Source organism: Trichosurus vulpecula, chromosome 5 (assembly GCF_011100635.1).
Source record: "Trichosurus vulpecula isolate mTriVul1 chromosome 5, mTriVul1.pri, whole genome shotgun sequence".
NCBI classification, from domain to species: Eukaryota; Metazoa; Chordata; class Mammalia; order Diprotodontia; family Phalangeridae; genus Trichosurus; species Trichosurus vulpecula.
Window position 1 is genome coordinate 249152482 of NC_050577.1, and position 17609 is coordinate 249170090.

At 35.0% G+C, this 17609-nt stretch overlaps 1 protein-coding gene across 7 annotated transcripts in view; it reads right to left on the bottom strand.

The window, feature by feature from the left end:
- CNOT2 (CCR4-NOT transcription complex subunit 2) overlaps positions 1 to 17609 on the bottom strand; it is a 187616-nt gene that overhangs the window by 36174 nt on the left and 133833 nt on the right. For 6 of the 7 annotated variants that reach the window (XM_036760298.1, XM_036760293.1, XM_036760297.1 and 3 more), the window contains one exon: positions 8602 to 8668. The exons of the other annotated variant lie outside the window; for it this stretch is intronic. In XM_036760298.1, the coding sequence (XP_036616193.1) occupies positions 8602 to 8668 (67 nt within the window). The remainder of the gene's footprint in view (positions 1 to 8601; positions 8669 to 17609) is intronic. 7 annotated transcript variants of the gene reach the window in all.

Below are 17609 nucleotides of genomic sequence, written 5' to 3' on the forward strand. Positions count from 1 at the left end.
CTTCTTCCTTATTTTTTTCTGCTCTCACCTATTTTATTATTCTCTTTTCTCTTCTTCCTTTCTTCATCTTTTTCATTGTAGCCAAATGTATACCTTTAAAAGGCCTGCTATGTCCACCCTCCCGACTTCTACAATGTTAACTTACGGTTGCTTAATATTTTTCATGGTGACCATTCTCCCAAATACATTTCATGGTTTGCCATAAAAAATAACATCAGAAAAACTAAAGACTTGAGAAATATCAAACCGAATAATTTCTCAAGCAAGTCTTTTAAGAAAGGAACATTTAAACACAATAAAACATTTAGTCAACTATAAATTATTTTGTGGAGCATTTATTCAGTTTATTATTTGTGCTAAAAGTCAAAGAAGATGGCATGAATAAAGAAAATGTCCAAATAATCTGCAATATTCTTATTTTAACATTCAATATTCACGGTACTCCCTCCATAGAACAATTAACATTTAAATGGTGATGTCAGCTTCAATCTAGGGAAAAGGCTAACTAGTTTGGGAAAAAAAAGGTCAGAAAATCTGAAACAGAAAGGAAAATAAGAATGGGATAATTCCAGATGAGATAATCAGCCTTCAGATATTTAATAATGGATCAGTTAATCTCAAAGTTCTACAGAGGATTTGTTATTAGGAAACAAAGTGTTTTTCACTCATTTACTGAACTCTCATAGCTGAGCCATCTCTCATACAACTACAACCATAGTTCAGGACCTCTCACCTTGCTTCTTGGCATCCCTGCTGCAAATCTCACAACTTCAGTCCATCCTAAACACTGTGCCAAAGCAATTTTCTTAAAGGCAGTGACCTTGTCACTCCACAACTAAATCAACTCCAGTGGCTACCTGAGAAATGTCTCTTAGATGAAGTACAAACTCTTCTTTAGCTTGTAATGCTCCCTCAAACATGCCCCCAACGTATTTTTACCCCTCTCATTGCTCAGTACTCCCCTTCCCACATTCTGTGATGCAGACAAATTGGCCTTCTTTCTGTTCCTCACATAGAACACTCCATCTTCTACTTGCGAAGGCCATTCTCCACAGTATAAATTCATTCATAGGGTACCTGTTCTCCTTCAAGCCATAGCTCAAGAACTGTCTTCTCCATGAAATCTTTTTCCTGATGTCCCCAGCTATAATTATCTTGCGGTACCTGGCACACAAGAGGTGCTTAATAAATCCTTCCTTCTATTTTACTTTGTATTTAACTATTTTGTGTTTCTCTGTATATATTCACTCTATATTTATTCTATACTGACCTATATACGAACTTACTGTCTTCCTCCACTAGAATGTAAACTCCCTGTAAGTAGGGATTGTTTCATTTTTTAAAATTTGTATACCTAGTGCCTATCACAGTTCCTGGCACATAGCAGGCATGCAACAAATGCTTACTGATTGATTTATTAAATTTGAATTTCAAATACACACTAAGTCAAGTGGTTATATTAACTTAATCAAAAAGGATCATTGCAAACCTTTTATTTTCTAGTATGTTCATACCAAACAACAGTCATATGAACAAAGACAGCACATAATGTCTTGGAGTATGATGACTAAATAGGTGAAAACAGAATTATTTTGCCACTGGAAAACTAATAAAAATCAATTCCACAATCATTTATTATGCAACTACTATGAATGGAGCCAAAATGGAGGTTACAGTCTTACATCATATTAGTAGAAGGACAGGAGATAATAACTATAATGCACAAAAATACATAATCAGGTATAAAATCTGATGGCTCTTCTGGAATATTAATCGTTCTTGACTTCTGTGAGGCAGCTGACATTACTGACCACTCTTGCCTCCTGGATACTCTCTCCTATCTGGGTTTTCATGACTTTGGTTTTCTTGGTTATCCTCCCATCTGTCTTTCAATGCTGCTCCATCTCCCTCTCTCGTGTCTCCCCCTCTCTCTGTCTCTCACCTTATCATCAAATTATTGGTCTATTTATCTTGTTGTAGATGGCTCTTAAATATTATAAAAGCGTTTAAGGAGTATCTGCTGCTATGCCTGTTAGTCAACATTGGCTGAAAGCTAAAGAAATTAGGGTTCCTTTCCCTAAATTATGTAGCTGGGGAATCTTTAAATATAAAGACAAAGCAGCAAGACCTCCACTGCTATGGAGAACATAAAAATTTCTGACTACTGTGTGTAGATACTCTACATAACCCATTTTACTTAATGGGTCTGAAAAAGGTGAATATTACAATATTATAACTTGTAAGAAAAGACTGAATCGCAAGAAAGAAAGGGATTGGAACAGAAGAAGAATGATTTATGGATACCTGAAGGATGTGAGAATTTTTGAAGTAAAAAAGGAGAAACAAAGGAGGATACTGAAGTTGATAAGATGGGGGAAAAGAGGTTGAGTATGACAACTCTGTGGCAGTTGCCTTAGCTGGGAAGAGAAAAGAAGAAGCCAAATAAAAACACCTCTTACTAAGGGTAAGGACTGAGGATTTTGCTTTAAGAAAGTATGGAAAGCAGGAGAGAGTTTGTAGTGAGAAAGAGTGATATTTCTCTTTTTACAACAGCCAAGTATTTGTCATCTATGTTTAAAGTTCAGCACAGATCTCCATCTAGGAGAGAAGGCAAAGGGGCATGAAAAACATCTCTCCATTCTCTAGTGTACAAAGACACATTTCTTTCTTTTTTTTGAAGAAGGCATTCAATTAGAAAACAAACAAAACGAACTCAAAAAAGGATTTTCAAAGAGAAGGAAATTCTGACCTATGTCACAAGGCTAAAAACTGACAGAGGAGAAAATAAAGAAAAAGACTAAAGATCATCTGATGCTATGTAAAAGATAGATGGCTCTTGTTAAAGAGAAGAACACAGACCCTCTAAGAAGAAAGTTTGTTATGTAAGCAATATTGATATAGATCTAAAAGAACCACTAGATAAGAGATTATCTTGATGGCCAAGAGGCAATCAGATAACTACAGTGGTATACAGATTAACTGGGAGGAAGAAATATAATTAAATTTATTTACATATAGTAAATCTTACAACTTTTTACACCTTTAAAAAATGTTGAATATACAGTATTTCCTTCTTTTGCTGCAATCACTTGTTTTATACAGTTTGGCATTGAGTTCACAATATATTGACATACTCTTTAGTTCATCATGAAACCATACATCACACAGGAGAAAGGGAACCTTTGAAGAACAGTCCATATTTCCAAGTTTGGCCTTGATCATAGTCAAGAAGTTTTCAACAGAGTTTAAATAAAGCAATCAATGCATGTTTATCTCCATCTCCTGGATAAATTTCTGGGCATGTTGCAATATTCTATGTCACCTGGGGATTTCTGTAACTCTTGAATGATTCTGCTTTTCAGTATGTCAATATATTTATCAGCACTGGCACTACCTCCATAGACACAAGACTCCCATGGGGTCTAATGAAAATTTTAAAAATTTCCAAATGTTTTTTTGGTGGCTGTTTTCCAATCTGATGAAGATGTTCAGATCTTATAAGATCATCTGAACTTCTGACAACACTTCTGGTACAACCTTGAATGAAAAAGTAAGCTTTATCAGTTTTATTGCAAAAATATCTTTTCCCAATCTTCAGTATTATAGATTTTGTATACCTTGCTCATGCCAAACATTTTTTTTCTTCATACCAAATTTTTTTTAAATAAATGTGTCTTCTCACTGTTCTTTCAACTTCAAGAAAACTACTCCATATTCTGAAGATCTTCTCTGTTTTCTGAAGATTAATTAGGCTGTTTTGCAGGAGATTCATCAGTTCTTGCACTGTTTTTTGTTTCTAAATGTGTTCCATGTGACTCGTCCTTTCTCACATGGGCTTGAATGATCCTTGAAATGTCTGACTTCCCCACACCAACAATTGCTTCAATATCTCTAACAGTCACTGAAGTGTGCTCTTTAAGAGCTACAACTTCTGTAGGTGTTCTTGGAGAAATATCCATTCTTTTAAACTACAGAATTAAAAACACAACAAGATTTTTATGGCATAAGATCCAAATCAAATACTCATCTGACAGAGAACTAAAAGTAGAGAACCAGCTCAATTCATTTTCAACGTATCTGATACTGTGAGTTGGCTTAGTATCAACAGCAGTATACACTCATGACCACTGATGTCACAAAGTGAAATCATAACATGATCATTTATTCCAAGTAATTCCCACATGACTGTGGGAATTGTTATTTTCACTATAATAACAAAGAGGCTTCCAATCTTCCCTGTGTACATCTGCAGAACAGGTAAGGAGGTGAGAGCACCTAGCAGTTCCTAAAAATTTCTAGTGACAGAGCTCAGATGAACTGCATTTCTTACTACTAAAAGAACTAGCAAACGGGGTAGCTGGTCACTGTCAATAGTTTCTGAAAGATCACGGTAAAAAAATAAGAGGTACCACTGGAACGAGTAGGGTAAATTCTCCTCAGAAGGAAAGAGATGAGTCAGTAAACTACAGGCTAGTGACCTTGATTCTGAGTCCTAGAAAACTCTAGACTATATTATTAAAATGAAGGCAAACGAACACCCAGGAAAGGAAGTAATCACGAAAAGCCAACACGACATTCACCAAGAACAGTTCATACTAGACCAACACTATTTCCCCCTTTTTGGACAGTTTTCAAACTGGCAGATGAGAAAACAATCATAGAAAACAGCTCACCTACATCTAAGGAAGCCATCCGACAAAGCCTCACAGAGGATGCAAATGTGGGTTATTCAGAAGTAGCTACACGGCTGGCACTCAAGAGGAGTCAGATTAAAGACCTTCCCGGGGAACGCCTTGCAGAACTATATTTTGCCCTTTGCTTTTAAACACTCTTTTTAGTCTGTTTATCAAATTGATAAATTATAAACATAGGAAATTAGCTATCATGTTGGATGAAACAATTAGGATCCAAAAAAGAATCAGATTTCTTTTGCTGGGCCTATATAGCTGAATGAGGAACAATGGGTACAAATAAGAGAGGCAGAGTTAAACTCAATGCAAGGAAACGCTTCACAGTAAGAGCTCTCCAAAAGTGGAATGGGCTGCCTCAGAGGGTAGCGGGCTCTTCTCACTTATAGCTCTTCTGGTTGACCGCTGTTGGCTATGTCGTTGAGGGGATTCTTATTATCCAGTCTGAACTAGTTAGCCTCTCGGGGTCCTATCCAACTCTGAAATGCTATGAACTTTGTAAAGTGTCACTAACGACACACCTCTGGCTAAGTGACAAAAGCAGTTATACTTTCAATTAAAAATCAATAGTTCTAAGTTAAATATTAATAAATATCTCAATAAAATGATCCAAACCTTAAGTGAACATTTTAAAAAACAATTTAATGATACTTTGATAAAAATAAACTATTTATAAATAAATCGAAAGTAACACAGTATAATAAGGTTTTATTATTCAATGAACTCTTTGCAAAGCCTGACATTTGTCCCCTTTCACCACTGTTACTGTCTTCATCCCGTGAGCTTCATCATCTCATACCAAGTATCTCTGATTTCTCCCTTAGAGAGATATATTACAATTTTATTCCAGTGTCTTTTATTTTTAAATGAACTTTCATGGTATATGAAACTCCACAACTTACAACTTCAGTCTCTAGGATATCTTTGACACGGATAAAAGTGACATGGAAAACACTTGAGCTCTCTTGCATATGGTCATTTCTAACAATAAGTTACACATTTTGTTCATGATTTCCACAAATTTTACCCTACAATTTCTTCAAAATTCTCTGGTGGACGCTACTTTGTTCCAGTTATCATTTATAGCCAGTTTGTTCAATGTATTTCTACTTGAGAAGATAATATAGGAATTAGACCTTCTTTGTTTTCCTCATTGAGGACAAAAGCAAAATACTCATTTTGTTTTCAAGTTCTCTTTCTTTTTATCCCTGAATGTATTTTTGTACCCCCGCAATCAAATGGTTGTCACTGATTTTGTACCTGCCTCCCTCCTATTATCATTGGCTTTAGAGCCAAAGCTCTAAGATGCTCCTTCAATTCTTTTTGGTTTGCCTAACTTGTATTTTGACAAGAACTATCACAAGTCGTTCTCATTTAAATAATTATTTTTATTTCTTCTTTTTTATCATTTGGGGGAGAGGGCAACTTCCAACTAGACTTCTGTCATTAAGAGGCAAGAGAAGGGGGTGACAACTTCTGAGACAAGCGTTCTGGAAAGAGTAAAGGGTCTTCAGCTGGAACATAAGAATCACTCCCATAAAAGAGAGGTAAGGGACATTAGCAAAGTTGAGGGAATAAAGAGGCAGAGCAATCCAAAACAAAATGAGATGTAGCACAGCTGTAGAAAGTGATACTTGACTTGAAATTTAAGAGACCCAGGTCTGAATCTCATCTCCAGTGTTCACTAGCTGCATGATTATGCATAATATAACCTCTTGTCCCTGGAGTTTCCTCAACTACAAAATAGAAACAATAAGATTTGCACAACCTAATTCACAGGGTGCTGGAAGGAAAGCACCTTGCAAACTTTAAAACATATAACTATGTTGTTGATAAAGTGAATTAACCAACAATCAGGTTAGGCTGGAGAATAAGAGCCTACATGAGAATTGCTATCAAACTTGATGATAATGACTCTACTTCTATGAGAAAAAGACTGAGGGAAGTAGCAAGATAAGACAGACACTATCATTTTAAAAGGAGGAAGGAAAAAATTGTTCTGGTGTTCTAACTCTAGCTTTTCTGGAATTGGCCCTTTTTTCCTGTAAAAACATATCTAAAATGTGTCAGGGAAAAACAGTTTCATAAATAACACTTTAAAAGTATGGACATCCATTTTATATCCTGATGATGTGAGAACCATGAGTTTTCAAGATCTCTCTAAATTTTCTGTTTTGTTGTAGACAACAACAAACAGAAATTTTTCAATGCACAAAGAACAGGAGAAAGGACTGTATAAGAAAATGACCTACTTACATACAATTTATTTTTAAAAACATGTATATAATTTAACAATGCAACAAAATTTTCTATTTGTGTTCCCTTTGAATTATTTTTTCTTTTATATATTAACATGTCTTATTGATGCTTTTTAAAAAATGTTTAGCATTGCACACCAAGCCTCCTCCTCCCAGTAGTCAAGCAAGACAAATCAACAAATTGGTCATGTCTCAGAATGCATGTCTGATTTTGTAACTCTTAATTCATCACCTCTATGTCAAGAGATGGGAGGCATGTTTCATTATCAGTCTTTTGAAGTCATGATTGGTCACTATTGAGGAGATATTTTTCTTTTTACAATTTGTGTAAGAGAGAACCTGGTTTAACATAAAAGAAAATGCAATTTATTAATTTAATTTCAAATACAAACCCTATTTTCTCCTAATGAATATGAATTTAACACCAAGTTTAAAACCCATATATATAAGTACAATAACTGGACCAAAAAGAAAGAAAAGAGAATAACAAAGATTGTGAAAATATCTGTATTTTATCTTCAAATTACAGTACTAACAACAGATAAAACATGACAATTTACTAAAACTACTTCTAAATTTTACCATCTTACTCATAAGACCCTAATACCTATGCTGTAGAGACAACTGGTTAAGTAATGATCACTAATTACCCCCTCAGCAATGCCTGGTTCTATTTGGATGGTCACCTATAAAGTAAAATGTCTATCCGGAACACATGGTAAAGAGAGAAGATATTTAGCTGTAATGCAACTACAGTAATCATTCAACATTTTTTGTTGTAACTGTGATATATTAATGATATCTTTTAAAATTTTAAATAATAATCTTTTTAAGCTGTTTCTTGATTTCCTTCTTAATTTAAAATTTTATCATCAGATATTATCAGCCATTCCAAAAATGGATATGTTATTTAGTAAGCTATCTCAGGTAAAACATGGAAATCATAATTATCATGTCATAAACTGAACATGTACTATTAAACCTCTAAGCGGCAATAGTTGTGAGGAAGACAAATTTGAATAAATCAGAATTAGAAATATTTTTAAAGAACAAAACATGTAATTTCAGAAAGGGAACTGATACCAGCTGGAACCCCTGTATTCTAATCCAGAATATAGCCATGAACAAGTCAAAAAAACTATAATTGCGCCTCGGTTTTCCCATCTATATAATAAATGAAGTGGACTATAAGGTCCTTTCCCTCTTTTCTAGTACTATAAAGATGGAGTAATATTATGACAGCTAAAATGGAGTTGTACTAAAGAGAAGTGTTATTTTAATCTAGCTAAAGTTGTATTCAAGTTTGATAAAATATGAAATACTATTTTCATAAGTAACATTATTTTTTGTATGAAATTGGATTCTCTTAAAATACCTGAACCCTGTGAGTTATCTTAAATAATACCCTGAAAACTTGCTTATACTCATTTTTCTTAGCAAATTTTTTTTTCAAAGCTATAGCAATGGTAAAATTCAATCCGGTCCGTGTGCAAATTACAACACATTCTAAATGAGCAAATTATGAATTAATGAGGTTGCATAAGAATGCATATGAAAGACTGAAAATGCCTACTCTTGAAATTCCCCATTAATGCACATATAGATAGCTCTTTCTTTATTAAAAAGGGAACCCCAAAATAAATGCAAATTCTTACTTTGTTGCCCGTATAAACTTGCCCCAAACTGAGACAGCTGACCTGATGTTGATGGTGATGCCAGCATCTAGAAACAAATTAATTATATTAGAGCATAAAGAGCTACACACAACACTCAATGAACTTAGACTTTAGTAATGTTACAAATGTTTTATATGCTACTACAAGTGTAATTCATTTTTATAGCTCTCAAAGTGCTCATAAGATACAAAGAACATAAAATGTAAGCATAAAATATAAACAGTTTTTAGAATCTATTAAATTGGACATTTCTTGGGTACATAATAAGTAGATAAAGTCAAACTGTAAAAATGAAATTAGTTTTCTGTAAGGAATTTTAAAAGTTTTACTAAACTATTACATTATACTGAGTATATACATTTTTAAACATATCCTCATGAAGCCATAAATCCAATTAACAAATTCCTTCAAAAAATATAGAAGTATAGCATCCATGATATTAAAATAGATTATAAATCTATGAAAAAGTATTTAGCTAGACTGTTTTATATACTTATAAGTTCACTTAATCATTATTTAGTAATAACAGAAAAGTTTCCTTTATATTAATCAATTACTACTTTCCTGATTATACACATATGTCAAATATGACTTTCAAAGCAGTTATAGTATTCATATTAGGAGGAAAGTGGTCAAAATATTAAGAATGAATAATTACATACATGAAATTTGGGTTCTTTTAGGACTTACTTCTAAAAATCTCAGATCCAAACTATTTAAAAAAAGAGGTAATACCTTCTATCTACTCATTGCTTTTCAAGAGACATGCTTCTTTGAAAAACACTCATCCTCTACAAGATTAATCTAAGATCAACCTAAATCAATCAATTTAACATGTATAAGAAAATTTTATCCCAAAGCCAAAATTTTACGAAAAGACTGAAAAAAAATCCATGCTTTAACTGAAAGACATTAAAAAATTATTTGAAATTTAATGATATAGAATTTTAAAATACCAAATCCAAATTTCAAAGAGCTACAAAGAGGGTAACAGATCAGCTGATCACAGCAAACAATGATAACACTTGTGTTTTTCAATTCAATAAACTATATAAAGTTATTATGTAAACTATTTTGTATATATATACATATATATATACTATATGTATATAAAAACTATTAAGTTTATTCTTTGTGCAAAGTACAGTGGGCTAAAAGCTGGCTCTATGCTGGATACTACATTAAGTTAGATAAACAAACATAAAGCATCAATGGGGGAAGGGGGAGGTTTCCAAATGTATCAAGGACAAACACTGAAATGATTATAAAACAAATGAAAAAGCCAGCACAAGAGCAAGAGCCATGTCCTTTAATAAATACAGGTAAAGAATATACAAAGTGGACTGTGTGTGGTTGTTATCCTTTGAGGTGAACAAATTAAAGTTATTAGTTAGAAAAACCACTGTGTTGATTTCACTCAATAACAAAAGGACTCTGGGCACAAGTGTGATTTTAAGAGGTCTCAATTTGTTATATTAAAAACAGATATCCCCTGATAACTATAAGGTCAACGATAATTACAAAGTTCCCGGACTGAATGTTTTATGGAAGGAAGAATATTATATCTAACTACGATTTTGAGAATGTACTTTTCTGATGTGACATAATAAAATTACAATTCAACATTTCCTACCTAGTCAATCAAGATCCTTCACAATTTGACTTTATCCTGTCTTTCTAGTCTTATCTTTCACTATTCTCCTACAAAAGCCATTATAAACCAGATAAACTAGACTACCCATTTATAGTACTTAGGCTTTCCCTCTTTTTAATTTATTTATTTTTTTGCTTAGGACATTTGTTCCACCTCAAATGCCCTACAAGCAACTTGCAATTCTACCCACAATTAAGTTGCCACCCTTTCTAAAAACATATATCCCAGATGAACACAGCCAAGAAGTTTGGCCTTCCTCCTCTAAACTGTTCTATTTCCAACCTGGGTTTACCCCTATTGAGGTAGCCTAGTGGTCCTCCATTCAAGTGTCTCACCATACGGTGCCAACTTACTATGGACACTCAATGAGCTTTAGCCTCAGTGCAGCATACATATCAGTGCATACATACCAAATTCATAAACATTTTTAGCCTGAGAAATTATAGATGAGGTAACTCAAAAGAAGAAAGTTGCCTTCAAAGAAGTATTAGATTTCAAAAAAGTATATGTTAACACTGAAGGATGAAATCTACAAAGCTGAGGTGACCTGCAGTCTACACATTGTCCATCTTTCCCTCTCATTTCCCTTAGGAATGGAATGCTCACAGCTTGCATTGCAAAACTCCACTTAATATTTTCTAACAGTTGCAGAGGGAATAGCTCAACCACTTCACAGATGAACATTCCCAAATAGGAGAAATACTACTTAAAGATAATGGTTTTACCCTGACAAATCTCTGGTAAACAAAAACCACAACTAAACTAGAGCAAGGAGGCTATAGTTAAATGTAAAAGAAAAGTTCCTGCCCATAACAGTTATAAACTGAAATGGGTACAAAACTACTGCATCATCTTTAAAAATAGGATAGAGTTTTATTTATGTGCAATAGATTTAAAGTCAGTGTGGTAGCCTGGATAATCTCTCGTGATAATAATGTAAATGTATATAAATTCTATGTCAGTTCCATTACTAAAATGAAATTCAACTTGTAAATGAAAATTGCCTTAAAAAGAGTAGGAAACCATGGAAAATAACACAAACAAGTAGGAAAAACACTTTTAGAAAGGGCAAAAGGTGCAAAAGGGAAGAAAAAAAATTAATGTAGGGGCTTGACATTTTATGAATGAGATAAAGAATTATGTCTCTCATATGTAAGTTACAATAGTTATATATAAGGAAGTGAGTTTTTTCATCAAAATGCTACTTTTTACTGCAGAGTTACATACATTGTAGGAAAAGTCTGAAGGAAATTTCTGCTTTCATATGATCCCCTCCTATTTCCCTTTCTTGACTCACATTTATAATGGACTTCTCTGCATCCCCACCTGTGAAAATCTGTCCTCCATTTTCAGGTCCAACTTTGGTGCTACCACTTTCATGAAGTTTTCATTTGAAAGTTATGTCTCCCTCCTTCAGGTTTTCACATGCTTTGTCAAGACTTCACCTTCGACCTATCCGTACTATTTTGGATCACAGTTATTTGAATAAATCTCTTAACCTACCTCACTCCAAATGGATTGTAATTTTCAAAGCCAGCATTTCTATCTCATTTTATCTTTGCTACTGCTGGCACTTAGCACAACATCTTATACATGCTAAGCCCTTCAGAGGCAACAGAGTAGTGGATAGTACTGGTGCTGAAGTGAAGACCCAGGCGCCTCAGACACTTGTTAGCTATGTGAACCTAGGCATGTAATTTATCTCTCTGGATCCTGAAGCTCTTCATATATAAAATGACAGGTAACCCTGTTACGTGGTAACTGTATAAAATGATAAATAATGTTAACCCTAATTCTGAGATTCAACTTGACTCTAGTGTCTCATTACACCATCTATCAATGATCCTTATAAATGTTTGCTAAACTGAACTTTATTGAAAAAAAGGGTGGTTTTCAATTTTCTTCAATATATGCCCAGGAATCACAAACTCCTGATAGCGAGCCATGTACACTGGTAACTTTGAACCCAAGGGACTTAGCAGTTAGCCCCCACAACTTTATTTTTAATAGATAACGAACTCGACATCACAAAAGTTAAAAAGGCATAGTTGTCCAACTAGCTAGAAAGGAGCCACTCCTAGAACCCAGGTCTCTTAACTCAAGAGTCCAGTGACTACTACACTCTATCAGAGCTTTTTGTTGGTTTGTTTTAGGAGTGTTAGGGCAGGAAGTACCTAATGGGAGTTTGGCATTCACAAATATCTTCACTTGGAAACCCTCAAGTGCTGAAAGAAAATGCATCCAAGATTAAGGGACAGATAATAAAAATCTTCTAAAGATTTCTCAAAGTATAGAAATTTAATGATGAAATTCATTCTATTATTCAAATAAAAATGATGAGCTAGCTACTCCACAAGCAGTATGGATGAGCTGATTCTAGAAATTAGGTTCAAAGAAAGTAGTTAGACTATTCTTCCAGTAGTAGCGACTTCAGAAGCTTCACCATTGACAAATATTATCCTGGGTGTACAGGTTGTACAATTGGATTTGAAGTCAAATCACCTGGGTTCAAATTTAAGTTCTACCACTTCCAAGGCAGGGAGGGCGCCCCTCATCAAACGCCTTTACTTCCCTGAGCTGCAATGCCCTCATCTAAGGACTTTTAGTCCAAGTCACTCATTTTACAAACAAGGAAACCTGAAGCCTGAAGAGGTCAAATGACATTTCCAAGGTCACAGAGATAACAGTGGCAGAGCCAGAACTGGAACGCAGTTCCCATAGCTCCAAACATATAGTGAGTGTTCTTTCCACTGTACCACACTGCTTCTCATGGCAAACAATAATACTGTTTGCATAGGCAAAAAAAGTTTGACAACTGCCAACTCAAAACCTATCACACCTGAAATGCATGTGTAGCACCCCATTAAGTCAATAATAAAAAAAGAAATTTAAATGTAAAAAGATTCATCTGTCTAGAGAAATAATCAGGTTAACCATATTGCTACATTTTAGCCATGAATTTAGCCTAACAATAATTAGTGAGATTAAAAAAAAAATCCTGCAATTAATTCAGACTAGCCTTAAGATTCAGTTAACAGGAAAGATGGCAGCTGGAAAGCAGGGACTTGCCTAGGACTCTCCCCCAGGACCCTCCAAACACCGATAAAAAATGGCTCTGAACAAATTCTAGAACTGCAGAACCCACAGAATAGCAGAGGGAGGACGGCCTGGATGGTCGTGGGGTAAGTTCTATCACATGGACCTGGCAGTCGAGGGGAGTAGAGCCCAGCGCGGGCAGTGCCCAGACCAACCAGACCTGGAGTCAGGCAGAACAGGCCCTAACGCCCTGAATCAGTGAGCTGTGGCAGTTGCCAGACTTCTCAACCCACAAACACCAAAGACAACAGAAGTGGGAAAAACTGCAGGGGACAGAATGAAAGGAGTTCGTGGTTCCGCCACCACACCTGGGGCAGCAGAGGAGGTGCAGCTACAAAACTACAGCTGCAGTTGCTTCCAGCCCCAGGCCCACCTGGTGGGAGGAATTAAGTGACGGTTCAGAGCAGGAGGGCAGAGCCTGCTTAAGATCTGAGTTCACAGTCCGGGTTGGCAGGTGGTGGGGGAGGAGGAGCACTGGTGCAGCAGAGCTTGCTGTGTAGAAAAAGCTCTGAAAACAACAGCGCATCCCCTCAAACTTGGGACAAAGTACTCTCTACTCTACAAGCAGTCATGCCCCAATGAAAAACTCAAGGGTCAAGTAGTTGGATAGGAACATGGCCAGGCAGTGAAAACAGACTCAGATTCAGATTCAGACTTTGGAATCTTTCTTTGGTGACAAAGAAGACCAAAACATACAGCCAGAAGAAGTCAACAAAGTCAAAGAGCCTACATCAAAAGCCTCCAAGAAAAACATGAACTGGTCTCAGGACATGGAAGAGCTCAAAAAGGATTTGGAAAAGCAAGTTAGAGAAGTAGAGGAAAAATTGGGAAGAGAAATCAGAGTGATGGGAGAAAACCATGAAAAACAAGTCAATGACTTGCTAAAGGAGACCCAAAAAAATACTGAAGAAAATAACACCTTAAAAAATAGACTAATCCAAATGGCAAAAGACCTCCAAAAAGCCAATAAGGAAAAGAACGCCTTGAAAGGCTGAATTAGCCTAATGGAAAAGGAGGTCCAAAAGACCACTGAAGAAAATACTACCTTAAAAATTAGATTGGAGGAAGTGGAAGCTAGTGACTATAAGGAGAAATCAAGATATTATAAGTGAAAAAGTGGAAGACAATGTGAAATATCTCATTAGAAAAACCACTGACCTGGAAAATAGATCCAGGAGAGAGAATTTAAAAATTATTGGACTACCTGAAAGCCATGATCAAAAAAAGAGCCTAGATATCATCTTTCAAGAACTTATTTTCTTTCAAGAACTTATCAAGGAGAACTGCCCTGATATTCTAGAGCCAGAGGGTATAAAAAGATCCCAAAAAGAAAACTCCTAGGAATATTGTCACCAAATTCCAGAGCTCCCAGATCAAGGAGAAAATACTGCAAGTAGACAGAAAGAAACAATCTGAGTATTGTGGAAACACAATCAGGATAACACAATATCTAGCAGCTTCTACATTAAGGGACTGATGGGCTTGGAATATGATATTCCAGAGGTCCAAGGAGCTAGGATTAAAACCAAGAATCACCTACCCAGCAAAACTGAGTATCATGCTCCAAGGCAAAATATGGATTTTCAATAAAATAGAGGACTTTCAAGCTTTCTTAATAAAAAGACCAGAGCTGAATAGAAAATTTGACTTTCAAATACAAGAATCAAGAGAAGCATGAAAAGGTAAACAAGAAAGAGAGATCATAAGGGACTTACTAAAGTGGAACTGTTTTGTTTACACTCCTACATGGAAAGATGATGTGTGTAATTCATGAGACATTTCTCAGTATTAGGGGAGTTGAAGGGAACACAGACAGAGGGAACAGGATGAGTTGAATATGAAAGGATGATATGTAAAAAAATAAAATCAAATTAAGGGATGAGAGAGGAATATATTGAGAGAGGGAGAAAGGAAGAGATAGAATGGGGTAAATCATCTCACATAAAAGTGGCAAGAAAAAGCAGTTCATTTGGAAGAGAAGAGGGGGCAAGTGAGGGGGAATGAGTGAATCTTGCTCTCATCAGATTTGACCTGAGGAGGGAATAATATACACACTCAGTTGGGTATCTTACCCCACAGGAAAGAAGGAGATAAAAAAGGGGGGACGATAGAAGGGAGGGCAGATGGGGGGAGGAAGTAATCAAAAGCAAACATTTTCAAAAAGGGACAGTGTCAAGGGAGAAAATTCAATAAAGGGGGATACGATAGGAAGGGGCAAAATATAGTTAGTCTTTCACAACATGAGTATTGTGGAAAGGTTTTACATAATGATACACATGTGGCCTATGTTGAATTGCTTGCCTTCTCAGGGAGGGTGGGTGAGGAGGGAAGAGGGGAGAGAATTTGGAACTTAAAGTTTTAAAAACAGATGTTCAAAAAAAAAAGTTTTTGTATGCAACTAGGAAATAAGATATACAATGGGGCATAGAAATCTACCTTGCCCTACAAGAAAGTAAGGGAAAAAGGGATGGGGGGAGTGGGGTGACAGAAGGGAGGGCTGACTGGGGAACAGGGCAATCAGAATACATGCCAACTTGGAATGGGGTGGAGAGGATAGAAATGGGGAGAAAATTTATAATTCAAACTCTTGTGAAAATCAATGCTGAAAACTAAAAATATTAAATAAACAAATTTTAAAAAAAGATTTAGTTAATAGGTTATGAACTTTTGTAACTAATTTGATATAGCAAATTTTAAAATATAAAGTCATTACTACACTTTTTGCTAAGAAAAGCTGCATATGTTTATTAACTTATTTTCAAAATTTAGCCAAGGATTTAAAAATATTACTTATTTTTGAATGTGAATAAGAATAATCTATTATTTCTCTTGAAAGCATTTAACTGAACAAGTGTTTAGATTTAAAAACACAGCTATAGAAATAGATGTGTGTACAGATACACACACTATTTGTGATCATATCAGGTATTTTGGATATATTAACTTTTCTACATGTGCTTCTAACAAATACTACTTTATTTCAGGTCTCACATTGTGTCCATGCTTGCCTTGCAAATTAAAATAAAGCAGGTAGTGACCTATTAATTCGCATTAGGCTACCACAAAACCTAATTTATATATTTTGAAATTTTATGTCTAAAATAATCTATTTGGAAAAACTTTCCAAATTCATATATGTAAATAATCCCTGATTATAAGATGCATGCCTACATCTGTGTAAACAGTAATTCAATTTTAATTTAGATCACATATATGACCTTTTCTCTATCAACCGCTAGCTGAACTAACAATGGTCAGTAACTAAAAATTATCAATAACCCAGGAGGAAAAGTATGATAATAGAAAACTGTGCTGGCCCAAAATAATCTCTAAGCATGTCAGGATGAAATAATTTATATAAAAGATAAAAACAAAATTAAAAGTGTCACCTGATAATGCAATTTGTGGATTTCTCATCAAAATATCACATGGCTTCTGAATGAAATAATTCAAAAGCTGTAGCATATTTGATGTATTACTTGTAAAAATCTGAATGCAGTATCTGCAACATAGGATAGATAATGAAGCCACTATATCCTGAGATCAGAGTGCCAATACTGAAGAGAGATAAAAACTCATAAATATGGAATGAAGGAATAGTCTATTTTGGGTATACGATATAGAATACTTAAGTACTTTGAAAATCAGTAAGAATTATATGCAATATATTTATTTGTGGTGAGGAAAAGGGAGACAATCAAAGTCACAAACAACTGTATTTCAAATCAAATTCTCACCATCAAGGCAGACCTGGTGACTGGGGTGCACATTATGGGATCCCTGGGGGGAAATGCCCATTTCATCTAATAGCTTGTGATTAAAAAAAAAAAAAAAAAGTAAAATTGGGAATAGTCTTGCAAGGAAGCCAGATTTCAGGGAGAAATCTCAAAAGGTTAATTGAAAGAATTGGTAGAGCAGAAGTAACAGAATACAGAAGTAGCTGGTCTTGAAGGAGCTTTAGCAGACAGGCCCATTAATAATACACTGGCTGTTAGTGGAGTTATTTGCCCAGCCACTCTGAAAAGTAATTTGGAATTATGCTTTAAAAAGTAACAACACTGGCTATATCAACTGTTAAAGCACATATTCCAAAGATGTCAATTATAGGGGAAAGGGCCCACATATACAAAAATACTGAAAGCAACACTTTCTGTACTAACAGAGAATAGGAAACTGAGTGGATAACCAACTACTTAGCAATGGACAAATTGTAGTATATAAATATAATTTAATATTA